Source organism: Chenopodium quinoa, unplaced genomic scaffold (assembly GCF_001683475.1).
Source record: "Chenopodium quinoa cultivar QQ74 unplaced genomic scaffold, ASM168347v1, whole genome shotgun sequence".
NCBI classification, from domain to species: domain Eukaryota; kingdom Viridiplantae; phylum Streptophyta; class Magnoliopsida; order Caryophyllales; family Amaranthaceae; genus Chenopodium; species Chenopodium quinoa.
This window is the reverse complement of record NW_018742263.1, coordinates 7093125-7120351: the sequence shown is the minus strand read 5'-3', so window position 1 is coordinate 7120351 and position 27227 is coordinate 7093125. Positions and strand designations below refer to the sequence as shown.

The 27227-nt window shown below is 36.2% G+C and overlaps 3 protein-coding genes across 3 annotated transcripts; 1 reads left to right on the top strand and 2 right to left on the bottom strand.

The window, feature by feature from the left end:
- Nucleotides 1–363: 363 nt before the first annotated feature.
- LOC110683179 lies at nt 364–909 on the bottom strand. The gene has a single exon (XM_021859528.1). The coding sequence runs from the start codon at nt 907–909 to the stop codon at nt 364–366; it is 546 nt and encodes a 181-aa protein (XP_021715220.1).
- Nucleotides 910–990: 81 nt separating this feature from the next.
- Nucleotides 991–2400, bottom strand: LOC110683170. The gene is made up of 2 exons (XM_021859518.1): nt 1907–2400; nt 991–1585 (listed from the first exon to the last, which is right to left on the bottom strand). The coding sequence occupies exons 1-2, from the start codon at nt 2398–2400 to the stop codon at nt 991–993; spliced, it is 1089 nt and encodes a 362-aa protein (XP_021715210.1).
- A 7972-nt stretch (nt 2401–10372) lies between these two features.
- On the top strand, nt 10373–23792 carry LOC110683160 (zinc finger MYM-type protein 1-like). Its single transcript, XM_021859510.1, has 6 exons — nt 10373–10480; nt 18057–18064; nt 19357–20033; nt 20185–21745; nt 22974–23037; nt 23787–23792. Exons 1-6 carry the CDS (start codon nt 10373–10375, stop codon nt 23790–23792), a joined length of 2424 nt encoding a protein of 807 aa, XP_021715202.1.
- Nucleotides 23793–27227: the final 3435 nt, after the last annotated feature.

Below are 27227 nucleotides of genomic sequence, written 5' to 3'. Positions count from 1 at the left end.
TCTTGGCTTTGTTCCTTCTTGTAGACGGTATAACACCATCCAATTCCATGGAATCATCCTCCTCCTCTTGAGGGCAAAGCTTAAACCAATGCGGAATGTCAATTACCTCTTCGTCCATAGCCTTTGAAAGCTCCTTTTTCTCTTCACTAACTTTCATGCAATTAAAACTCACAAGCACATCATAAAAAATCTCATGAACACCGTTAGTTGAAAAATTAATCACACACACATTATCAAATGAACAAAGGGAATTATCACTCATGATTCCTTTCACAAAATACAAGGATTCATGCATCGGTTTTAACTCAAAACTTTCTTTTTCATTACCAACTCTCAAGGTGATACGGCCTCCCTTAACATCTATTAAATTAAAGCTCCCGAGGTAGCTAAGAATGTTCTCCCTAGAATAATAGGAATGTGGTCATCCTCTTCAATTTCTAGCACAATAAAATCTACGGGAATTGCGAAACCACCTATCTTAAGGGGAACATCCTCAACTCTTCCTTTTGGGAACTTAATGGATCTATCGACCAATTGCAAGGTCATGTTCGTAGGAAGAAGTTCTCCTAACTTAAGATTCTTAAACACCAAATAAGTCATAATGCTAACACTAGCACCTAAGTCACACAATGCATTTTCAAACAACTTACTCTTGACTTTGCAAGGAATGGAGAAATTACCTGGATCTTTCATCTTCTTTGGTAGGTAATTTTGAATCAAGGCACTACAACACTCACCAAGCTCTACCGAATCTATCTCATTGCACTCTCTCTTGCCACTAAAGATATACTTAATGAATTTGGAATATCTAGGAATTTGGGTTATGGCTTCGGTGAGAGGGATAGAAAGATGGACCTCCTTCAATATGTTAAGGAATCTCCCAAATTGTTCATCTAATTTGTTCCTCATAAACTTTTGGGGTTATGGAAGGTTGGATTTTCTCACTTCCTCTTTCACTCTCTCAACACTCTTCTTTTTCTCATGGACTTCCTATTTGCTCACACTCTTTGACACATCTCTCTCTTTTTCCTCATTTGAATCACTCTTCTTCTCATCCTCCTCATTATTACAAGAAACCCTCTCTTCAAGCATTCTTCCACTCCTTATGGTGATAGAATAAATGGGTTTCTTAGAATCAACTCCTTGAGAAGGTAATGAAGAAGGGCTAGCACAATCTTTCAAGGTGTTGGCTAGTTGAGTGATTTGGGTTTCAAGCATCTTGTTGTGTGTCATCATCTCATTAAACTTCTTATCACTCACCGACATGTAAGTGTTCAAAATCTTAGTTTGGTTCTCGATGATCTCCTCTAAGGTATTCTTGGAAGATGGGGGTTGAGCACAAGAATTATCACCATTGCCTTGAGATCGTGGAGCAAATCCAGGTGGGGGTCCCCTTTGGTTGTTATTTGGAAAATTTCCCCTACTTTGATTGTTCCAATTACCTCGGCCTTGATTGTTGCCAAAATTTTGTTTTTGGCCACCAAAACCATGATAGTGGCCTTGATTTCCATACCCTTGATTTTGGTTTTGATTACTATAACCTTGATTGCTATAGTTACCTCTGAAACCTTGATTTCCTTGGTTCCTATAACCACCATTGTTGTAGTTATCAAAACTACCTTGTTGGTGAGTATTCCTATTCCCAAAATTCCTTGGACCATCAAATCTTTGTTCGTTATTATTATTGGAAAAAAAAAATTCACTTGTTCACAATCATTGTTTTCAACATCATCACAATTTTCAAAAGCATTTAGACAATTAGAAGATTCATGGTCATAAGACCCACAAACATCACAAAAGACACAACCACTTGGCATGTTACTTGAGGTAGAAGGAGAAGTAGAGTTAGAATGTGTACCTCTCCCTTTAATGTGGGAGGGAAGACATGGTGCAATCGAAGAGGCACTCTCTAGCTTGGCTTTGATCAATGTCATCTCCTTCCCCAAGTTTAAGATTTGGGAAGAAAAGTTTTTGATTGCATTGAGATGCGAATAGACAGTTGAGCCACTCTTGCTTATAGACACCTCTCTCTCCCTCTTTCCAATCCATGTAGTGACGAACTACATCCTCAATTATGTCTACAACCTCTTCTTCGGTCTTGTTCATAATCGGGCCTCCAGCTCCGGCATCAAGACACGACTTCCCCTCGGGGGCTATATCCTCCATAGAAAATTGTATGATTTGGTAAGTCGGAATTCCATGATGAGGACATTCTCGTTGATACTCCTTGTATCTTTCCCAAGGCTTAAACAAACTCTCACTAGGCTTTTGCTTGAAACTTTGGATTAGAGTTCTTTCCTCGACGGTCTTCTTTTGAGGGTAGAAACGGAAAAGAAACTCCTTAGTGACCTCATCCCAAGTTCTCAAGGAATTAGGTTTAACTTCCTTGTCTAAACACATCAAAGCTCTTTCGATTAGGGAGAACGGAAATAGCTTGAGCCTTATGAATTTTGAGAAACCCCATTGACCTTTATGGTATTACAATACTTCTCAAACTCTTTGAGATGGTTTAGTGGGATTTTATGCCGGCACCACTAAATTGCTTTTGTTTAATCATTGTTATCATTGCTGGCCTTATCTCAAACTCATTGGCTGAAGTTGTTGGTGGAGATATGCCACTCTCAAATCTATAAGCACCGGGAGTTCCCAACTCCTTCAAATCAACTCTTGGATTAGCTCCCATGCTTCCTCGATCCTCCTCTTCTCTTTCTTGATGAATTTCCTCTCTAAGAGAGCTTGGCCTTGAAGAACGACGAATTCCAACTCTTGGACTAATCTTCCCTAGGCCAAACAAAATTTGTAATCACTCAACACAACCTTATAACTAGCATAGGAGTAAGTTGAGGGTCGAACCACTAGGAATGGGAGGTGAATTCTAATGCTAAAGCTAAGCTATTTCGATGAAGTGAAGTAAGGTGTGTTTACTCTAAACAATTAAGGAAACGAGATTAAAACCAAATATATCAAACACTAGGGTTTGGGATCCACATATACATGCAGTGGATACAACTAATTGGGATTAGAATTGATTAAGTCGAGTGTTGCGAGGGAAAATCAATTAAGCAATCAAGAGAGTATGATAGGATATTCTCCTAGAGGTCAAACTAGCGCTAACTACGAGAGACTCTAGCTAGGAACTTCACAAACCAACTCAATCGACAAATGTAAGCCACAAATCAATTGTACGTATCAATGTGAAATTACAATGTTATCTAGTGCTACGATCAAAGTTAGCTACTCTTCAATCAATCGCACACATGCACATAATCAATCAACCAATTAAATTACTACATCAACTCCATCAATTTCCCCCGATTAGCATCAATCTGTTACTCATGTATGCTTCACCATTCCCCTAGAAAGAAAACTACTCACAATCCATGGAAATCAAGATCCAAACTAAGCTAAACAACAAATTCACCATTATTATATTAAGCAAACTAATTCAATCACAAATTGAATCAAACTTGAATAAAAAACAAAATAATTGAAATCAAAAGCTAAAGATTGTATTAAAGTAAAAGAAATCCTTACAAACTTGCTTCAAAACAATGGAGAAAATGCTTAGAATCATCAATCTTCAATCATGAATCAATAACTTCTCTCTCTACATCCTAGAGTTTCTCTCTCTACAAAATGATCTAAAAATTTCTATTCTAATTCTCTTTTAAAAAACTTTCCCTAAAAATAGAAGGAAAGTTTATATATAGTAAAACTAACAAAGAGAAATTAGTTAGATCGTCCAAAATAGACCCGTACAAGCGCGGTCATCTTCAAGGGGGAGCGCAACCTCGCAAAACTTGGTACGGAACAGAGACCCAAAGAGGCGCGCTCGCGCCACCAGGCTGCGTGGTCGCACCATGGGTGCGCGCTCCCGCGCTTGGGAGCAGGGCAACCTCCTTCACCTTTGACTTTTCTCTTCCTTGTGTGCTCCACTTGATGATGTTAATGAACACGGAAGGAGGCAACCTTCAAATAGCCTCCACAGTAGGTTTAACACCAAGAATGGTGTACCCACTACTTCCATGCACGAGCTAAAGACTTGGACTATACACTCATTCAAACTTGAACTTTAAATGGTAGGCAATAGGCATCTCAAACGATGTAAAACTTGGGAAGGAGACTCAGGAATCCTCGGATTACGATCACAGCCTGAAAAATGAATGAAAAAATCAAATTAAAAATAAAATAACAAAATAAACCAAGAAATGCATAAAAATATAAATTCAACTAAGAAAATGCAAACTAAGGAAATAAAGAAGAAAACAAGGAAAAACTAAAGAAAATATCTATAAAATAGCATGAATTCCATCATAAAGAGAATCAAATGAGTGCCAAAAATTACACTCATCATCCTTCCAGCCACCACTACTTCCCCAGCCACCACCCCTCCCCACCTCAGCAGCAACCTCCTCCCCCCTCCCCCATCCCCACCCTCGGCCAACGCCCCTAACACTCTTAGTCGCGCTGTCCAACCCACCTCAGCCACCATGCCGCGCGAATCAATCGCAAATCAGACACCCAGTCAGCCGCTAATCCTTACGCCACTAATCAGACACCAACCCTCACGCCAACTAATCATCCACCAAACCTTACGCCCACTGATCAGCCACCATGCCACGCGAAGGAGTTCCCCAGCCACCCAAAACCACAATAAGCAAAACCCTAAAACCCGTTTAAGTGGTTTCGGGGTGGTGGTTTAGGGTAGGGGTGACGGTTTTTGGGTAAGGGAAGGGGAAGGGTTCGATTCCGGCGGGGTCACCGCCACAAGCCGTATCTTTGGGTTTCGGCCGCCGGCAGGGGGAGGGGGGAGGGTGGCTGACGGGAGGGGCTGGGCTTTTAAGGGTAGCTTTTTTTTTTTTTTTGAATTTTTTTTAATAAACTTAACGGAATTCTAACTGATTTTGTTAAGTGCTAGTGATTTTTAACAAACTCTAATTATGGTGGTAACAAAGTAAAAAAAAAAAAAAAAAAACAAACTTTAAACCGGTAGCAAATGTGAAGACAGGTTATTTCCCCGGTAGAAAACGTCAAAATAACAAAAATAAACAAAAATGAGCTATCAAATAAAATAAAACCAAACAAATACAATTGTTAACAAAAAATTAAAATAGAATATTGTAAGGAGGGTGATCCCATCGTAAGGGGGTCCTTCCTTAGATGCCCATGGCCATTTAAAATCCTAGGACTTTACACTTGTTAAGGTGTAGTAGGATTTGAATTCTTGACTGTTTGGGGGACCTTGAATTAGAATTGATCTTGTCATCACGCTTTTTTATAAGAAACAAGTAGGAGTCGCCAATGAGTTTTGGGAAAACTCATGAACCTCGTTCATGCCTTTCTTCCATGTGGAGTTCATGGAATAATTAGCACGAACCGTAATTTTACTCATGCCCAAATTGGTCTACATAAACCAGAAATGAGTTTGGGAGTAAGGGTACTAAAATAACGTTCCCTTTTAGGGGGGAATCGCTATCCTAGCCCTAGTACGGCCTATACTAGCTATTCCTTTTTTACAATTTCATCACCAAACAATATATGCAATGCTATACCTAAAACTAAGTTAGTTGATTTTATTTACACACATTAATTCATGTAGGAATTACATTGCAACGTCGTTAATCTTTATTTAATCAAATTTGTGAATATAACAAGAAATAAACAACATTCGCCTTGGCTTAAGTGATCAACCAACAATTAATTATTCAATTCTAATCTTATTTAACACAAGAAACTAGGTGGAATTGATAAATTAAACCTTTTAAAGTGATCAAGAAACACTAATTAATTAATTAAAGTTCTTTTAAACAAGAAAATAAAAATGATTTATCTAAGTGCTTTGGAATTTACCACTTCTCTTTGCTAGATCTCCGTTTAGAACACTTATGGACTCCTTTTTGTTGCAGAACCTCCACCGTAGTAACAAAATATCAAAGGGGTGAGTGTTAAGGACAAGAGGGGTTAGGTAGCACAATTTCACAAGTTTTTCGCCAGAGTTTAGGGTTAATTTCTGTCTGTTTAAGCCTCGGATTAAGCCTCTATTTATAGGGAATGAGTAGGTTTAGGGTTTTTAACATTCTGTCGTAGAAAGTGTCGCGCGCAACTGGATGAGTTGCGCGTGGCTACCCAACTCAAGTGATTGAGTTGCGCTGCTGTAAGCAGCGCAACTAATTATCTTACGCGCGACTTTATGGCAAGATTCGATTTTTCAATTTTCTGAAATTCTGAATCTTTCACGAGCGCAACTCTGGCAGTTGCGCTAAGTGTCACGCGCAACTAAATTAGTTGTGCGTGCCAGCCCAGCGCGACTCCTTGAGATGTGCACGTTATTTTCTGCGACATCGCTTATTTTAAGCTAGGCGATCCTAAATCCATCATTATTGGGTTTTAAGTACGGGCCGGGCTTAAGCCTAATTATGACTGGATTTAATTAATTAGACTTTGTTTGGCTCTGTTTATTGGTTTGGGCTAGTCTTTTGTGTTTTGTGGTTTAAGCAGTTATCCATAAGCATTCTTCACTTCGATCCAACATGAAGATGGTTTTATTTATCTTCATTGCACTTCCTGTTAGGACAGGAGGCCAAAAGTAGGTTTCTACAGTTAGCCCCCACTTTGATTGAGTCTAGAATAGACGATGATCAAAGTAGTCAAGGAAATAAATCCGAGACTAATTCTGCGAAGTTCTCAAGGAGTAGAGAATCTTTCATAAATGCTAAGGATGTAGAAACGATCCTTGATTCTCTAAGTGTATGAAACAAGTAGCTATAAAGGCCAGAAAAAGTTATTTCTAGTCTTAACTCGCTAAAGAATCTAGATTAATCCTTTGCTTTTGTAGAACGCTTTTACAAGTAAAGGTGTTTTGGGTGATGTCTAATCATGAGAAGAGATCGGTTTAAAAAAGAGTAAAAAGGGGGGTGATTTCCTCTCAATCATGTCATCGTTGGTCTAAAGTCCCTCGATATGTCATTGAAACTCTCTCAGCAGTTTTGTCCACAAGAAGAGTACACGTGTCTCAGGACTGGGGGCACGTGTCTCGTCGCTCTTTGGGGTGGACGGACACCCTAACTGTCCGGTAAGTTAGTAAGCTCACTTACTACCGTATTTGCTTCCAATCAAGAAGTGTTTGTTCCAGATGGTTCGGCGCGCCTGTCAACTCTTGAGCTAACGCCTAAAGTACAGTAATTCTCTAATTTTTAGTTCCGACAGGTAGATCTCACAAAGCTTGGGCTGAAGTGAAATTTTACGCAACACCTATGCCATACAATTTTACGCTCTACGATACGCCTTGCATTTTTATGCTGCATGAAGACGCCTTCCTTTTTGCTTTGGACATGAAAAAGAAGAAAAATCGGACATTTATAACGTTTATATAGTAAAATGACAAACCTGTCTATGGGAGATTTTACGTAAAGCACCACTACGGAATGTCTTAAGACACATTTACAAAAAACTTTCAAAACATATGCTTCGGAAGGCACTAAGCACGGTGCGCATGCAAAATGAAGCAAAAAACTAACAAAGAAGAAAATAAACTACAAAATACAAAGCAATTAAAAGATTTTGATAATTTGCGCACAATTACGTCTAATGACAAGCAAAAAACTGTTGAAAAATGATCAAAAGGATAAAAATCTGGATACTGGTTATTTTAATGACCAGTATCCGTGCGCAACTCAATAGGTTGCGCTGGCCAGGCGCGCGCATCGTTCTGAGTTGCGCTGGTCTGTCACTTGCAACTGATTCAGTTGCGCACGACATTTAAATCAGCAATCAGAAATCGCTGAGCGCGATTTACTGTTCGCGTTCTCTCTCTTCTTCCTTCATTATTTTTGCCCCTTTCTCTCTCTAGAAAGCTCGGTTATTTTGCAATTTTTGAAGCAAAAGGAAGTATATCTCGTCCCTTATTCATATTTTCCATAATCCAAGGTAAGTTTTTTTACTAAATTTCGTCCTTTTTTTTGTTGAATTTGGGCGATTTTCGAATCGTTGAACCCCAAATTTCGAATTTTGGTTTTTTTGACTCAATCCATAATTCTTGAAACTGTTTGTTCCATGTTGTTATGCTATTTTTAAGGAGTGTTTTGCAACAAATTTCATGAAAAATGGTTAAGTATTGAACCTTGTATGAGAATTTCTTTGTTTAAGTTCGTTCTTGCTCTTTTTCTCCGAATTTTGCTTGAATCTGTTGCTTTTTCTTGCTCATTTTGGTTGCATTTGCTAATTATGAAGTAGATTATAGTATTGGAACTAGTATTACTATAATAATTCGCATTTTTCAAATTTTTAAAAATGGCGCGAAGCATACTCTTAGCTCATTTTTTTGCCATGCTTAAACCTTTAAATTGTTTGGGAAACGATAATCAAGTTTGTAATACTGTTATTCGTCTAGGAGTAGTTGGCTCATTGATATTTTGAAATACAATCCCTTGAATGCTTAGTTGAAACTGGTATGGGATGGCTTTTGCGGGTGTTAGAAGCCCCCATACTGAGTTTAACTGCTGGTATCGTAGCCCCCCAAGTATGGGTGGCATTCAATTTTCGTGTTTTGCCTTAACAGCAGTCGTTATGCCGCCGAAATGGGTCTAGAACACTTATATTAGCTTAGTTTTAGAAAGAAAATAAACGAATAAAGAAACATTATCCAATCATAGCATGGACTCACCTCCATTCGTCGATGCTGAGGAGATTCTAGAGGGTCCTGACGAGGCAGTCCGCCCTCAAAAGAGGGTGACCCGTCCTCGTGAGGAGGTTCGGGAGCGACGCGTTGCAGCCGATTGACGTTGCCAGGAGGATGTGGTTTGGGAGTCTCCTCCCAACTGGGACCCTAGGGTCCTTAAATGGGACCCAGACCATCATGTCTCGATCAAAGGGTGGCGCAGCAATGTGAGTTCTTTGCGCCTTCATTTTTTTTTCTCCTTTCCAAACCATAATCGTTTTTTTTTTTTACTTTTCCTTAGAGGGAGCCTAGCATGCGTCTATACGGCTCTGGTGACCTGTGAGCCCGTTTTGAGAGTTTGCCCGAGGTAGAAAAGGAGATTGTGGAGTTTCGGGGATCAGCCCCCAGCTGGCGGCTCTTCGGGATTTATCGAGTCAGCCTGCGTCGTCAGCTTTTCTCCATGGATTGCTGGAGTTTTGGTGGGATTCCACCAACACTTTCCACTTTCTATGGGGAGTGATGACGGTTACCCCTTTTGATTTCTCTATGATTACGGGTTTTCCTTTTGGAGGCGAGCCCGTAGTCATAGATTTTGTTAAGGGGTCAGACGAGAGACTACGTGACCTTGTAGGGGGCCGTCTCGCGGCGGCCCTTCACGTGTACGCGCAGTCTTGTCCGTACTCGGTTCTTCACGATGAGTTGTCGGCCGATGAGCTTGATCGACAGTGTACACCGGAGCAGTTGGCTTGGATATACATTGCTCACGTTCTTTCCGTCACTATCTTGAGTGATCGGGGAGAACATTTCGCTATCGGGTTACTTATTTGCCTCAGTGATTTAGGGCAAGTAGGTAACTTGAGTTGGGCAGAGGTGTCGTATGCCCGTATGCTTACAACTATGGGAAAGGCGACCCGGGTGATGGATTCCGCGGCAGCTACTGAGGTGCCTCGGATCTCCCTTACATGGCACGATCGTATCCTTGAGGTACATACTTTAAGTTTCTTTCAATCATTATTTTTGCTTTTCCCTTTAAGCTTATCCTTTTTCGTTTTTCTTTTAGGATTTGGGGATAATCGTACCTGCCTTTCTTAGCCCCCGGGATGCTTAGGGCTGCTCGTTTTCCTATCGGCCATCGACTGGTCACGATTAAGAAGAGACGAGCCACTTTAGCTGACGACTTTCACTAGAGGATCCTTTCGGCAACTCGTGTGTCGGTGAGTATTTCAACCACATGTGCATCTTTTGGTTTTTTTGTTTATTTTCTGATGATTTTTCATGTGGCTGTGTTTGTAAATCGACCTCCGTCATTGGAGTTTGATCGTCGGAGTCCCTAAGGTTGTCCGGTCTGATATGATTTGTTGTCGTTTCCGAGCCCTTTATTAGGGACTTCCAGTCCTCCAGAGGACATACGCTTGGTTTTTAGGCGAGCGTGTTCTCTGGCAGTCTGCATTCGAGGAGCCTAGGCCTGCGGATCCTCCGATCCGGATTTGCTGTCTGCCGAGGATCGAGCTCAAGCGATCCTTGGTTATCCAGGGGAGAAGCTGGTGCTGCCGGATGCATCTTATCCGACTTTCATTGCATCCAGGCTGACTCCTTTCCCAGCTTTTTTTTTTCCGGTTAGTAATTTAACTCTCTCTTGTTATTTATATTTTTTTCGGAACATTGACCCTTTTATTGTATTTTTAGCGGGTCGAGCTAGGTGGTTGAGTGCCTTCTATGGCGGTAATCACGTATACTAATGGTGTTGGGTTGGTGGTTCGTGAGATCCTTCCAGCAGCGGAGGATGAAGAGGGGATACCGTTTGTTCCTGAGACGGTTGAGTCGGTATGTTCTTTTTTGTATATGTATTTATATGTTATTTTTTCATATACATTTGTTTGCTAACTGTCCTTGTATTTTGGAACACGTTCCGTAAGGGATGTGAACGGCATGGTGAGGACTTTGCGTGCTTTTCGAGCTGCTTATCGTATGTATATATATGTATATATATACATATATACATATATATACATATATACATATATATACATATATATATATATATACATATATATATATATATACATATATATGTATTAATCTTCGTGGATTTTCAGGATGTGTAGCAGCCGTCTGGGAGTCGCCGAGCATCCTGACCTCCTTTGTACACATTATTTTTTTGTTTATGAAACAGATGTACATTTTGTATTATTTTTATTATTTTTTGTTGTACATATGACACATTTTTGTATATATATGTCATTATTATTTTACTTTGTTTCCATGCGTACTTTTTTTTTATATATATATAAAAACAAAAAATAAAAAAAAATTCCAAGGGAGAGAAAGGTTCCCGACTTACCCCCTCAAACAAATAAGAAAAAGAGACACAAGAAAGAGAAAAGAAAAAAAGGAAAGCGAAGCGAAAAGAGAAAGGAAAAGAATAGAATAAGAATAAGATAAAATAAAAAAAGGAAAATAAGAAAGGAACAAAATCCTTCAATCCCATAATGGATTTCTTGAGCTACTTTCAAATCTAGCATTATTTAAATTTTCAAAACCCTTAGATTATTTCCATAGTCTCTTCCAAAATCCTATTTTAACAATTTTGCTAGAATAATCACGAAAAGACTTAAGCATTCCGATTAGTGAATAGATTTTTATTAAAATCAACGCCGTGAATTTAATTGCATTCTTTTCAACCAATCTAGCTATATATGCATATACATTTTCACATTTGTTGGTTTTCTCTATGAAAACTTATTTGTGATTGATGAGTCTTTACTCTTCATGCAAATTAATCAAGTTTAAAACATGATTTTCAAATATGGAGTCTATTTCGAATTTTATGGTCTTTAACCATTATTCATAATTTGGATTTTTCATAGCTATCTTACATATATTATTCCCTTACCATTTAATAGTAAATAGTATGCTTGTAATTCTTAGGCTTATTTCTAACTTAATATAAATTTATAGGTTTCAATCCATGCCTTTGGGTGAATTATATACATGTACGAGGTAATTGCATCAAACACTAAGTTTCAAGATGCTTTTAAAGTCCTTTGATTATGTTGATCTTACTCCAGCACTTCTAAAGTTTTATGAGTAATGAATTATCTTTTAAGGCACTTGTAAAGTCCTTTGAGTCTTATTGATCAATCATTCTCACAAAGCCCTTCTAAAGTCTTTCGAGATTCTCGCTTCTAGTTTGTTGCTAATCTCGATGGTCATCGAGTTCATTTTCCTCCCACTTGTCATTTTGGAAATGTGTTACTTTCCAGAAAGACACCACTTAGAGCAACGAATACTATGTTCTCAATTAGGTTATGGAAGTAATGCCCGTAGTCTCACTTGAATTCTTACAAGGAGACATATATTGTCTTTGGGTAAAATTCCATTGTGAATCAAACAGTTAGCTCCCTCTGTAGCTATCTTAGCCTTTATTGAGCCATTGATCTCTAACTGAGTCACTTAGCTTCCACTGAGCCGGTGATCTCCCACTAAGGCTAAGACATATACTTGAAAAGACGTTTAGAAGTTATTTCTATCCATAATTGAATATGGAGTCATTTCTTAGCTTTGACATTTTATTTAGTGTAACATTACTCATTTGTGCAAATCTTATAAGAAATTTATAGGAAGGGATATGATCCATCATCGTTCGATTCATTTTCCAAATGGCATCGAGGTCTCCGTGTGGATATACTGTGTTCTTTGTGGAGTTATTTATGAAAATTATAATTTCATAACTTTAAGATGATCACTATTGGCTTAATCAAACATCTCTCGATCTAGACGTTTTGATATCTTGCCAAGTCGATCTATACTTCACTGAAGTTTTGAGCTATTCAAGAGCCAATTTATTCACATTTGATGAATATAGAAACATTCTTTCAAATTCTTGTGAGACGTTGAAGTAATGGAATCCTCTTTAGCATTCAAAGTCAATTGTCTATACCAAGAACAATAGCTTATTTCTTTGTCGATTTCAACAAGTAAGACTTGCTTGTCTTAGAACGATTTCAAATCGATCAACTATCAAGAGCTTATCTAATAGAGCCTTGAGTACGTTTCTTGTCGGTGATACATTGATAAAGATGTTCGAAACACAAATCATGTCAAGAACTTGAATTTTGTGAGTTTTCGTGTTAGGGAAATGTTTGTTTATAATCAAGCCATCTATTCTTATTATGGCTTAGACAACCCTGCCATTCAAATAATATTCGCAACTATTGCACTTTTACTTTGAATGTGAGTCTTTCTGTGTGTAAACAGCTCATTTAATGATTATGGAACATAATAATAACAATTATTCGTTCTAGTCTTAGCTTAATTAAGAGGTCTTTAAATAAAGCATACGACCTTACAAATGATGTAGCACTTCTTGCTTTATTCTAAGCTTGTAAGTCAATAACTTAGCTTAATTTCAATAGTTTAAGGTCACTTTCAAAGTGGAACACTCAAGCAGTATCCGGTACTTGTGAATATAATGAGTTTCTAAGTTAACTACAATAACATGAACTTTTTGGTAGAAATGGAATTCATTCCTTTTCTTTGTTCCTCATTTCCTATATTTCTTATTATACATCATATCATAACCTTGAAGAACCATTTCTTTAAGTGTTTTGAATTTTATACTTTGCTAGGCATAATTAAGCATCTAATGCGGCATAAAAAAAGTTTCATCTTTTTTTCCTTTAATTCGTACTTGAATTACTACATCAATGAGTTGTACTCATTGGTGTATGAAGCGAAAAGATATGCTAGTCGTCAAGTATCGAAAATTTGAGTTTGCAACTCAATACTTCATGTTTATCAAATTAAAACTACCTAAATTTTCAATACATGATGTCCAACCATTCTTTTGGACTTGGTTATAAAAGTCATTTATGAGAAATTGTATTTTCGAAATGCTTTTCCTTTATTTGATAATCATTCTTAAAGATTTTACCAATCATTAAAAAAATTATAATTTGATTTAGAATTCTACAAATATAAGTGCAAAGTATAACCATTTATCAAGATAATAACATAAAGTTTGAAATTTTATTAAAAGCACACATGCAAACTTTCAATCTTATTAAGCGTCTTATCCACACATTAAAATTGTCCCTTTTAGGCGAGAATAAAATGATTTTAAGATCCTATAAATCAAAAAGTGATAAAGTATGCTTTGGCTTGTCTTAACACATAATATTTTAAGGTAAGCAATAATCTAATTGCTAAAAGCTCTAAGCTATTCTTGGTTTGATAAGACGTCGCATCTAATGCTTTCATGACGTTTATCTCCATTGCCACAACATCTAAGGACTCCTTACTGATATCGTTTAGTTTAACAAAAATCAATGTGTATATGATGTCTTTCTTTGGTAAAATCATCAACATACCTTACGTCCCTAGGAAAGTGGTAATGATGTAGTTTGGAACAATCCATTACTATTCTCATTAGTTCGGCAAGTGTTATTTAGGAATGACAAATTTAACTCAATATTCTAAGGGACTTAGGGTTTCCATGTTGGTTGATTTAAGTGAACTTAATTAATCATCAGAACATTCGAAATCCTAAACATGCATCTAACATATCATATCATATAAAGCACAATTAAATATAGATAACATAAGTAAAAGATGCATTTGACAACTAGCATGATCCTTTGAGTTTTCAAGAGTCTTTATTGTAACTTTATGGCTTCGTCTTTTAGAAATTCCGTCTTCAAGACATCGCCATCAATAATGCAACTACTTCTAATTAAGACTAGGACAATTCTAAATATTAAGGTACAAATATACGCAACGAATCGCAGATCGTATTTAGATTTACAAAAAATATATAATGGATCGCAATTCGTATTTACTATCTTAATTGGGTCCCACTTGTTGCCATTTTTTATTAAACTTGTGATTGAATATACATTCCATTCATTCATTCACTATATGTGAATGACCCATGCATTTTACAATGTAAAACAAGTAATAATGAAAAAACACGCAAACTAGTAACGAACTTAGGTGGTTAATCCAATTAACACGCCTAATAAAAAAAACTAGTCAAAGTTGTTAACCGCTTATGTGACTAAACACAATAAAATAGCTCATGCAAATAATGAAGCTCCCACTAAATTCTGCATCCAACTTAATTAATCCGATTAATTAATCCGGTAAACCCAAATTTTACCCAATAAATTTACAAGTGTCGGGAAAAAAATGAGGCCTAGCCTCATTTTAATTAAAATAATTAAATACCTAAAATCACAAAATATATAGCCCATACAACGCCCAAATGCCTAGCACCAATCTCTAAGGATTGATGTGCTAGACACCAAGGCTCAATGTGCCTTGCATGGGCGCACCCCGCACAACCACTGCCGCACCAAGCAGAGTGCCCGTGACTTACAACATCGCACAAGAAGCGTTATGCTGCCCACGACCGCACGCTCATGACACATTGCAAGTGCAGGCCACAAAGGGTCTTGTTGCTGTGCAGGCTGTCACTACATCGTAGCAGCACGGCGCACCACCTCGGTGCTCCCCGCAACATCAAGTGCACACCTAGCATCACTCGCTCACTCTCAAATTGATGCACAAGCCAGCATCCTCGGCAGCCAAATGCGGGCTGCGCAAGTAGACCAGCTGGGCGAGGGTTTGCTCGTGGCTATTGTATGCCTCGATTTGCGCGCTTTGTGCTCTCGGGTTTATGTCCTGATTTTTGTGTGACTTAAAAATTAATTTTAAATTGATTTTAGAACTAACATTTGAGAAAAATGAAAATAAAACAAGTCCAACTTAAATAAATTCAATTTTAATGCACAAACTAAAATTAATTCAAGAACTATTCCTTAAATTATTTTAGTTCAACTTGATGCTACGAAATTGAAGGGATATTCTCACAATTAATTTAGCCAAACATAAATTAATAATGAGATTTGACAAAATAAAGGAGTTGGAAAAATAAACACAATCAATATCCAATGAAAAGTTCCAACACCAACTTGTGTAAACTTGAAAAATTACATCTTCCATTATGAAGATTAATCAATTTTCAATTACAATTTTGAACCTTTATGACTTTAATCAACTTGAAAAATGATTAAATCCAAAAATATTTCAACATGGAATCTAGAAAGTAAAGATCCAACCAAATAAACAATTAAGGATTGGAACTTTAACATTTTAGGGGCTTCAAAATTACAAATTCACCATAAATATTCACACTTGAAGCAATTAATTTGCTAGAATGTGAAGTAACAAGTTTATGTGAAAATGAGCCAACCAATTTTAAGCACCTATTATAACTTTATAATCATGCTTAAAAGGGCTTAATATTGCAGTACATTAATGATTCAACCATACACATGATCCAATACTAACTTTCCATAATTGATCATGGTTTAAAAATTTAACCAATTTTAAGCATCTATTATAACTTTATAATCATGCTTAAAAGGGCTTAATATTGTTGTATATATTAATGATTCAACCATACACATGATCAAATACTAACTTTCCATAATTGATCAAGGTTTAAAGATTTACAATTTTTTGTCAAAAACGAAAAAATTCCTAAAAAAAACCATTTTCTGGGTGGATTTTGGCTTCTAGACGGTCATTTTTAACCACTTACTGGGTAAAGAATGATTTAGAACATCGATCCCACCCAAAATTCACTAGTTTTAGGTCGAAGTTTGGGTTCTTGAGCTAAAATTAGCTTTAATATGAGATTACAACTAATTAAAACGAGCTTCTAATCTAATTAGAAAGAAAAACAAAAAATTTAAAATCCTTTTAAATCACCATAATTAATTATTAGTTACAACAAATAAATCAGTGCAGGCTCTGATACCGCTGTTGGTTTTCGTGATGTTCGACATCACGCGGAACAAAACCCTTCCCAAAATCCAAAGACAGATTAAAGTAACTAAACATGCATATTAATTAACAACCACATAATTAATGAACTAAGAAATAGAAAGACGATTATACCCTTGACGCGTGTTTCGCTCTTTCCGAGCTCTTACTTGAAAGCGTTAAAGCTCCTCAAACGCGCAAGCCTCCAATGGATCTCACCTTCGAGGCCTAACCCGAGCGGCCCTACCCCGAAGCTTAGTTAGGGCTAGACCAATAAAGAGTATATTATTATGAACTTAAAGGTTTTTTCACCTTTTAGGAGATGCCTTATTGAGTTCAACGTAAGTGAATAATCCCAACTCCTAGACTTGGTATTTATAGGCAAAGGCTCCCAAAAACTTCAATCATCTTTACATGTGGGAGAAATGATAACCCCATGTGCATAGCACACTTGGTCAACATAAAGAAGACTGGCCTTAAGCCTAGGGCGCTAAGGCACGCCTATGTGACGACCCTTCCCTTTGCTAGGCTTGCCACCATACCGCAATCAAGCGGCAGCATCACAAGCCCAGCATTACACCTCGCAACCTCGGCTTGATTGATGGGCTTGTTAGGTAGCCTGGCTTTGGGTGCTTGTGATGCGCAGGCATACGGGCTGAAGTGGCTTAGTGCCTAGCTTGCGGCCCCTAACCACTTGCCTTTGATCCGAGGCTTGGCTAGGGCTCGTGCTATCCTCGTAATTTTAGCACGATATATTTATCTGATTATTTTTCTTGTCTTTGTCGATTCCTATAATCGACTCGACTTACGACGCTCATTTTTGACGCTCTAAACTCAAAATCCGACGTCTTTGTTCGTAATACTCCAATGACTCATTAAATCCTATCGGATTAATTTATGGTTTTGGTTCGGTTATTCGATTGGGTGTGACCCGAAGGGATCAGTCAAAATTAAGTTGTAATATATATTATTCATTAGTTTTACTGATCGAAAGTGGCTTCCAGCTAGGAATTTCGATCACTTGATCTCACTGAATAATTAGCTTTCTAATAATTCCGATCACTTGTTCAAAGGACACCATTCCTTTCACAAATATTGTATGTTGTCATAACTTATTAGTTAGTGTAACATTTAAATAAAACTTATTACATGCTCAATTACATTTTCCATTGCTTGGTCTTGGTCAGTGAATATTGAAGTTGGTGTTATGTCCTCCATAGCTTTCAAGAAGGTTTCTAGTAGCCACACAAACGATTATGTTTTTTCATTCCCAATAAAAGCACATGCAAACATACAATTATGCAGTGATTGTTTATGCTAACAAATGGAGCACATATAAGATGTTACCAGTTATTTTGTATGTTGTATCAAAGACAAGAACATCTCCATATATCCTATAGTCTTCTAGCATCATTGAATCTCTCCAAAAGATATTGTAAATTCCTCCTTCATTGTCAAATTAAACTTCACTCTTAAAAAGAAGTTTATATCCTTTGATTGTTCCTAATTTAAAATCTTCACTAAAGTTTGAGCATCTCCGATATCAATTTGATCCATTCTTAACCTTGTGCAGAAATTCAGGTGATCTACAACACTATTCCCTACATTTTGTTCTCCTCCAACTTTTGTAGCCATGTAATTGTAAGTGTCCATTGTAGTCAGACATGAAGATTTCATTGTCTTGATTGCTTCAGCTTTTTCTTCTGTCATTTTTCTTTCATAACGATGCAAATAATGCCACCGTGACCTTGTTGGCTCGTGGTTATGTTGTAATACGTGTGACCAGTGGCGGACTTGGGCTTAGACCTGGTGGGTCAAGTGACTCACCAGGCCCAAAAAAAAATTTTAAGTTATTTTTAAAAAAAAAAAAAAAAAAAAAAAAAATTAAAATCAGTTAGAGGAGACTTCAAGCCCTAGCCTCTTCGTGCTCTTCGTGACTTCGCCTTCTCCGCCTAATCGCCTCATCTCCATTCTTCTCTTCGTGACTTCGCCTTCTCCGCCTAATCGCCTCATCTCCATTCTCTAATCGCCTCATCCCCATTCTTCTCTTCGTGACTTCGCCTCTTCGCTCATCTCCATTCTTCTCTTCGTGACTTCGCCTCTTCGCTTCGTCCCAGCCAGGCAGCCACCGTTCTCTTCGCCTAATCGCCTGGTAGTCGGACGTCGGTGACTCGGTGGTCGTGACTCGTGGACTCCGTCCTCTTCGTGAAATCGCTACTCGAAACGTCGGTGCTAGTAAGTTGATTTCTAATTTTTATTTTTAATTTCTAATCTTCAAACTAATTCAGTCTAATTTGTTAATTTTATTAAACTTTGGTTAAAACTTTGGTTGATTTGTTAATTTGTAGTTGGTTGTGCTGCTGAATTGGCGAATTGTTGTCTTGCTGAGTGCGGGCCTCGGTGCCTGAGACTTGAGTGCTGCCGACTACCGTGCTGCGGTGCTGGCCGACTGCCCGTGGCCCTATTGCAGTGCTGCTCCGCCTGCTCCGCTGCTCGCCTCCGCCTAGCAAGGTAGGTAATCAACTAATCATCAATTGATTTTTTTTGTGAAATCTGTTTTGTGTAATTGTGTTTTGTGTAATTGTGTTTTGTGTAATTGAAATCTCTTGAACTTATTAGTTATTACTTATGTGAAATCTGTTTTGTGTAATTGTGTTTTGTGTAATTGTGTTTTGTGTAATTGAAATCTCTTGAACTTATTAGTTATTACTTATGTGAAATCTGTTTTGTGTAATTGTGTTTTGTGTAATATGTTTATGTGATTATGTCATTATGTGAAATTGCTTGATTTAGACCATTTAGTTGAATATTTATTCAAATAATTTTTCTGGGGAATATTGCTTGATTTAGTTCAATATTTATTCAAATTTCAGAATGAAGAGAAAACATACTCCAAATGAAATGCAAAACATTACTAGCTTCTTTGCTAAAAAGAATCCTACTCCAACTTCTCTTCCACATCCAACACAAAATGAACAAACTATAACTCCACCTCAAGAAAGTGAGCAACTTTCATCTCCATCTCATTATTCAACTCAAAATTCCCCTCAAAATGAACAAGGCCAATGTTCTCCTAATGCCCCAATCTTTGGAGAAAGATTAAGTGAACATGAATTTGCTAATCTTCCACAAGATCCAGGAAAGAGGAGAAAAATGAGTCAATTTCATAAAGATGATAGAGATTTAGTGAGAAGAATTTACATTCAAAGAAAGCCTTGTCAGCCCAAAGACTTTACATTTCCTCAAACTTCTATTTTTGGCAAAAATCGTCGCTTTTGTGCTAAGTGGTTTGATACTTGGACTTGGCTTGAGTATAGTGTGGAAAAGGATGCTGCCTATTGTTTCCCTTGTTATCTATTCAAGGATGAAAATGCCTTTGGAGGTGATGCTTTTGTTAGTGATGGTTTCAAATCATGGAATCGATCGGATTTAATAAGAAAACATGTCGGTAAACACTTGAGTGCACATAATAATGCTGTTTTAGCTATGGATTTGTTCAAGAAACAAAATTCAAGCATCACACAAGCCTTAACAAAACAAACCGCTGAGAGTACAAATGCATATAGGACGCGACTTGAAGCTTCAATTGAATCTATCCAATGGCTTTTTACTCCAAGGGTTGCCTTTCCGTGGTCATGATGAAAAAGAAAGTTCCTTAAGAAGAGGTAACTTTCTTTCACTTTTATCCCTTATTTCCAAAGGTAATCCTGAATATTCTAAAGTTGTTTTCAAAAATGCTCCTAGTAATTGTCAACTTACTTCTCCTAAAGTCCAAAAAGATATCATAAATGCATGTGCAAAAGAGACCACTAAAGCAATGCTTGAAGATATTGATGGTGGTTTATTTTCTATCCTTGCTAATGAGTCCGCTGATGTTTCTGACAAGGAACAATTGGCTCTTTGTTTGAGATATGTTAATAGAAAGGGAGAAGTGTGTGAGCGTTTACTTGGTATTGTGCGTGTTGTAAACACTGCTTCTTTGACTCTCAAAACTGCTATTGAATCCTTATTAATGGAGCATTCTTTGTCTTTCTCTCAAGTACGGGGTCAGGGTTATGATGGGGCAAGTAATATGCAAGGTTCTATTAATGGCCTTAGGACTATTATAGAGAATGAGTGTAAAGAAGCTTATTTTGTCCACTGCTTTGCTCACCAACTTCAATTAACTCAAGTTGCACTTGCTAAAAACAATTCAGATTGTGCTTGGTTATTTGTTGATGTACTTGCACCTCTCTTGAATTTTGTGGGGGGTTCACCAAAAAGGAAAGAGTTTCTTCGTGAAAAACAAGCTCAAAGAGTGGTGGATGCATTGTCTCTAGGTGAACTTGAAACGGGTTCAGGTTTAAATCAAGAACGTGGATTAGGTAGACCTTGTGATACTCGTTGGGGATCTCACTTCAAGACAATCTTGAATGTACTTGATTTATTCCCTGTAATCCTTGGTTCTCTTGAGGATATTGCAAAAGTATTTGATACAATAGATTCTAATAGAGCTCAAACACTTACAAATCTTCTGATGTCCTTTGATTTTGTGTTCGTGGCACACTTGATGGTTAGTATATTTGCGATAACAAATGCTTTGAATGTGGCCTTACAAAAGCACGATCAAGACATTGTGAATGCAATGGCCATGGTTAATGTAACCAAGACTAATTTGCAAAAAATGAGAGATGAAGGATGGGATTCTCATATGGAAAAGGTAATTTCTTTTATTGGTGACTATGACATTGCAGTTCCAGATATGGAGGCTAAATATGTTGTTCCCGGGAGGAGGTTGTTTAGAGGTAAATGCCCACAAGTGTCTAATCTACATCATTTTCGAGTTGAAGTTTTTTTTGGTGTCATTGATCTTCAATTGCAAGAACTTGAAAATCGATTTCCCGAAATAACTAAAGAACTACTTGTGTGTATGTCTTGTTTGAGTCCTGTGGATCGTTTTTCTAAGTTTGATAAGGAAAAATTGATTAAGCTTGCAAAATTCTATCCTAATGAATTTCCAAGTTCAGAATTGATAGTCTTTGGTCATACACTTGATAGTTACATTTGTTCTGTTAGAGGAGATGAAAGGTTTTGGAATTTGAAGGGTCTTAGTGATCTTTCAATCAAATTGGTTGAAACGGGATTGTCTGAAACTCATGATAGGGTCTATTTACTTTTGAAGTTGGTGTTGCTTCTTCCTGTCGCAACGGCAAGTGTGGAAAGAGTATTTTCTGGCATGAAGCAAGTGAAAGACAAACTACGAAATAGCATGGGAGATCAAATGTTGAATGATTGTTTAATTACTTATTTGGAGAATGATTTGTTTTTGAATGTTAGCATGGAAGATATCATGAATCGATATCAAAACATGAAAACTCGTCGAGAACTATTTTAATAAGTTTGCATTACTATTTAGTTGTCTTTTGTAGTATTATATGAACATTTGGTTGTATTTTGTACTGTTTGAATATTTGGATGTATTTTTTAGTACTATTATTTGGTTGTTTGGTAAAAAATTTTTTTTACATATTTCATTATCGATTGTGACTCACCAGTCGGAAAATCCTAGGTCCGCCACTGCGTGTGACACCACCTCAAACTGTCCTTCTTTATTTACTTTTTCTCTTATGATTGTCTTGCAATCATATCGTGTGATGGCTACTTGTCTTGGATTTCATGTTTTCACATTTACATTCTCTTCATCAAACATTTTAACTATTTTTTTTTCTTGTCACCCGAATTTATCTTTCCTTTAGCAGAACACACATAATATTTCTTTTACTATATTTGTATGAGTGAAATATCTTGTTGTATATGCTTTATTATTGAAAATCCCACTATAACAACATGTTTTTCATACAATTCCAAAATTTCTTCAAAACTTTCTCTTACCACACCAACAAATGATCCTCTAAGATCTAAACTAGGAGCATCAATTGGATTTGAATATGTGATTTAATACACACATATCAGATAACTAGAGGCAGCTTATCATTATGTTTATATAGGTCACTTTTATACATAAAAAGTGTAACATTAGTACATACAAAGAATAACAGTTTTTTCATACAAAGGATAACAATAATTTTGGGGAAAAACACAATCATAGTAATACTGTGTTTTATATGGGTCACTTTTATGCATAGAAAGGGTAACATTTGTATATAAAGGGTAATACTTTTTCATTATCATCAATTAAGTATAAGGTTACCTTTAATTGAATTGGATGATTCTGCGTCGCCACACTCATTGTTTGAGGAACGACTTTATTTGTGCTTGTACTTTCTATACCCGCGTTCATTAGTGGCGCTTGAATTTGTTTTTCCCCAAACATGCTGTTATCATCATCAACTCGAGCAACTTCTCTGTAATTATCATCAATTCGAGCATTTTCTCTTTTATCATCTACAAAATTCTCTGTTTAATCTTCTATGATTATGAGATTTAGGTCGAAATCACCTAACAATAGAGTTTGAATTTGCCTCTGTTTTGGTAGAAAATTGTGGATCAGATTACTACAATTTGATGTATTGAAGTTTCCTGATGAATCCTCCATTGATGATCAAAGCCCCAAGGTAATCATTTTCTCGTTTTCTCTTTACGTTTTCTCACTTTCTCTGTCCTCCATTGTTGCTCTGCGATTTCTAAATTCGAGGTACGAGTATTCGCGTCTTTTCTTATGAAAATTAAAAAAAATAAGCTGGCATGTGTACGCCACCGATTTACAATAAATTTATTGTAAACCAGGCATGCAAAAGTTTTTGTTTTTAAAATTTTTAAAAAAATAAAAATAAAACATAAGGCTGACATTTTTTTTTTACACAAACGAAGCTTAGCTCTTTATTAAGCACTGAGTAATCAAATTAGCAACATACGACTGGCTTTATATTTGTTAAAACTATAAGCATATTATTTATCCAATCTTTTTTAATAACACTTTGTATTTATTAAGACTTTTTATCTAACATATATTTTATTGACAATTTGTATTTATTAACACTATTATTAAATGGTCTTTTTTCCACATATTTAATATGAGTAAACTAGTATCCATAAATATGATAATATGAAATAATAAATAATTAAACCAACTTATTTAGTAACGCAATTCTGATTAATGATTATGACATATCAATATTTAGTAATAATTGTGTGTAACCCACCAATGTATAACGATATAAACTATAGTTTTTGGTTTTTTTTTGACACAAATGTATAAATTATAGTTTACAACAATGTACTCATATTATTTCATCTTAGAATTGGCAAATCAATAGCTATCATTGTTATTTAAGACCTCTAATTTGTTTATTGTTGTTATTAGATGTAATCATATTGTATATGATGAGATATACAATCAGATTAATATAACAATATTAAAGTCAAACTCACATAAACAAGTATTAGATATTAACAACTCAAACCACAAAGTTTACAAAATAAAACTTAGCTTAATTTATCGTCATTATTAATTTTCTAATCTTACACATACACTGGTATTGAAGGTTTAGAAAAAGGAAAAATTGCCACTATTAATCCCAACTTTGCTCCATCTGTTGATATAATTAATCCCAACTTTCGTTTATTACTTATCACTCTCAACTTTCCACCCTATTAATTTTTATCACCCTCCAACTAGCCATCCAACATGATGTAGGAGGTTACCATAGACGTGTCATTATGTGATTGGTCCGAATTTTATAAAAAAAAAAAAAAAAATTAAAACCCTAACCCCTCGTTCTAGCAGGTGGCAACCCCTGCCACCTCTAGCAGGCGGTAGCCCCTGCCTCCTCTGGCCCCCTTCCCTTATAACACCCTAGAAATTCCAAAACTTTTAAATAGGAATATCTAACATATTACCGCCACCGTGATAACGGTTAAGGCAACTATCAAAGACACGTAGAGGAAGACTAATTTCAAAACATTTCAAGCCAAGTCAACATTGAAAAGTCAAACAACGAGAGTAAAGTCAAACCAAAGTCAAACGAAGTAAGTAAAATCAAGCTACAACTTTGAACCATTGTAGGCCCTTATTAAAACAAAACTGAACTCAAAACCCTTTTCGTTAGTCACATATGATAAATAAGTCATAAATAAATAAGGCAATAACACATTCATATACTTATAGAAACTAGCATGATTCGCTCTTCACTCATGCCCATTCACGAATATGCTTCATCACCTAAAAAGCTTGTCTCTACTTGTTTCCACTACTCTCCATTAAAAAATGGTCATCATAGGGCCAAGATAAAGACAAGGCCAACAAACACACAAAACACACAATCAGCAAAGTTGAGTACATAAGCGTAATTAACACACTAACATGCATTTACCTATCAACACACAACTTACCTAGTTGCACCTGTTTTTCAAGCATACAACATTCAACCAAATCTTCTCAACTACACAATTTATTTAATGTTGACTACGCATCGAACGGGTTTCCCACTCAACCTCCCCCAAATAAATTGAGGTTACTGATACGGGAGCTAACCATGCCCGCATCAATAACCACTCGTAAGTGGCGGAATTCCTGCGCATAATAATAATAAACGGAATGTACAACGTTCTGTACTCCAGTAGAAGTTATGATCAAATATAAAGTCAGGTAACTTCCTCCATATGTTCATACTCAACGTATATACATTCCAAGAGTTTTGGTGCGTAATCTCTTTTACGTTATTTACAGATTATTAAACTTGGTGATGACTCTCAGACCATAATCATTCAAACAACAATAATTATTCAAACAATCAAATATACCAATTTAATTCTTGAATAATTAATGACCACATAATATTAAATGTTGAATCCTTTTAAATTCTACCTCGTGCCAATGACACCTTAAACGCATAAAGAGCCACAAATCCTATCCCTCGGTGCTAAAAACACCTTAAGTGCACTAAGGCACCAACATACAATTTATTCCTAGTGTACATAGACACTTGTACAACTCTTTCCTCATGCTTATAGTATCCATAAAAATTATATGAACCATAATAAAATTCCATTTCAATATTCCAAACCAAATTAAACATTTAGTTTAATTAAACATGCTCTCTAGCAATGGCAGAAATAAATATGTGGTTCATAAACAATATTCCAAACTATTAATTTCCATTCAATAATCCATCACAAATAAATCATGCTTCATAATCCAATCACCAATAACATTCAAATCATAATTTCCATTCCAAACCTAGCATGATACTACTTGTAATCAATCAAACACATTTAGCATGCTATTATATTAACATAATTATGCTAAGTACGCGAACGTACCTTTTATACGATCTTAGAATCGCCACGACTAATAAAAATCACTTACTTCAAAGTCTCCTGCAATTTAAAATTATAGAAGAGTATTAAAATCCACTCTACACAAATTTCCATCAATATATACTCTTATAAAACCCCACATAATTTAATTAAAATAAGCTGAAATTATATTTAAAACTTCATACTTTAATCCCAATTAATGGGTAATTAAAATTCATTAAAGAAACTTGATTTTAAATGTTCTACTAAAAATTCCGGCACTATATTTTAATTCAAACTTGCTATAATTAAGCCTTAAAACACTTTAATCAAAGGTCTAAACCATTATACAACATAACCCTTCAATAATTTACAAATCAAGAACCTAGGGTTTCAAAAATTAGGGTTTTTTTTAATTAAATACATAATCTGAAAATTAACTAACATAATACTTATTATAAAACATCAAAATCAAATCCCAAAACTCATAATTAACAATTAGATTTAGGCATGAATTAGTTTTTAACAATAAAGATTAAATTTTTTTAATATATGTTCAAAAAGGGGGAGAGAGGGCAGCGGCAGCCACCACGTCGTCTGCCAGCGCCAGTGGCTTCCTACTGTCGGCGGCTGACGCTGCTGGCGGAAGGCGACCACCTACTACCGGTGGTCGGCGGTGGTGGTAAAGGGGCAGTTGAAAAAAAAAAGAAAAGGGGAAGGGGAAAAAAAGAAAGAAAAAGAAAGAAAATAAGGAGAAAGGAGAAAGAAGTTTACCTTGGGTTTTCTCCACTCTGGGAAAAGTTGGTTTGCCTCATATGTGGGATATTTATACCCCTTCTCTACAAACCCTTTTTCCCTAACTTTCCTCTTTTAATTTTCCTAATCCCATCCATAATAAAACTTTACTAAAATAAAACTTTTCATAAATTAAACCCCAACTTAAAATTAATTAATTAAATAAACTTTCCTTTTATAAATATTTCCTCAAAACCACTCAACCTCAAAACTGGCCAACTTCGGTCATTTGTGGCCAATTTTGGTGGTCGTTTTTGGGGAGAGGGGGTTTCTTTTTTGTAGGGAAAGGCTTTTCCTGTGGGCAGGGGAAAGTGCGTCGGAGGTGGGGCAAGGTAGGGGCTAATGCGTCAGAGGTGGTGGTGGTGTGGTGGTTAGGTTAGTTTTACGGATTTTTTACATTTTTTCTTTTTTTTTTTAATTCTCTTTTTTTCAATAGTTAAATATTGACACGTGTGCAAAAAAAAAAAAAACACACACACACACACACAAATGTTAACATGCTTTACCGGTTGCAAGTTATTTGGTTGCAATGGGAGCAAATTAGGTACAAAGTTGGGATTATTAAAAAATAAACTAAAAGTGGGATTAATACTGGCGGATGAAGCAAAGTTGAGATTAATCATGGCAATTTTTCGTTAGAAAAATAGTATATAAAATTATGTAATCACTTTATAATATGTAATCACCTGAAAAAACTGGCATTTAACAATGC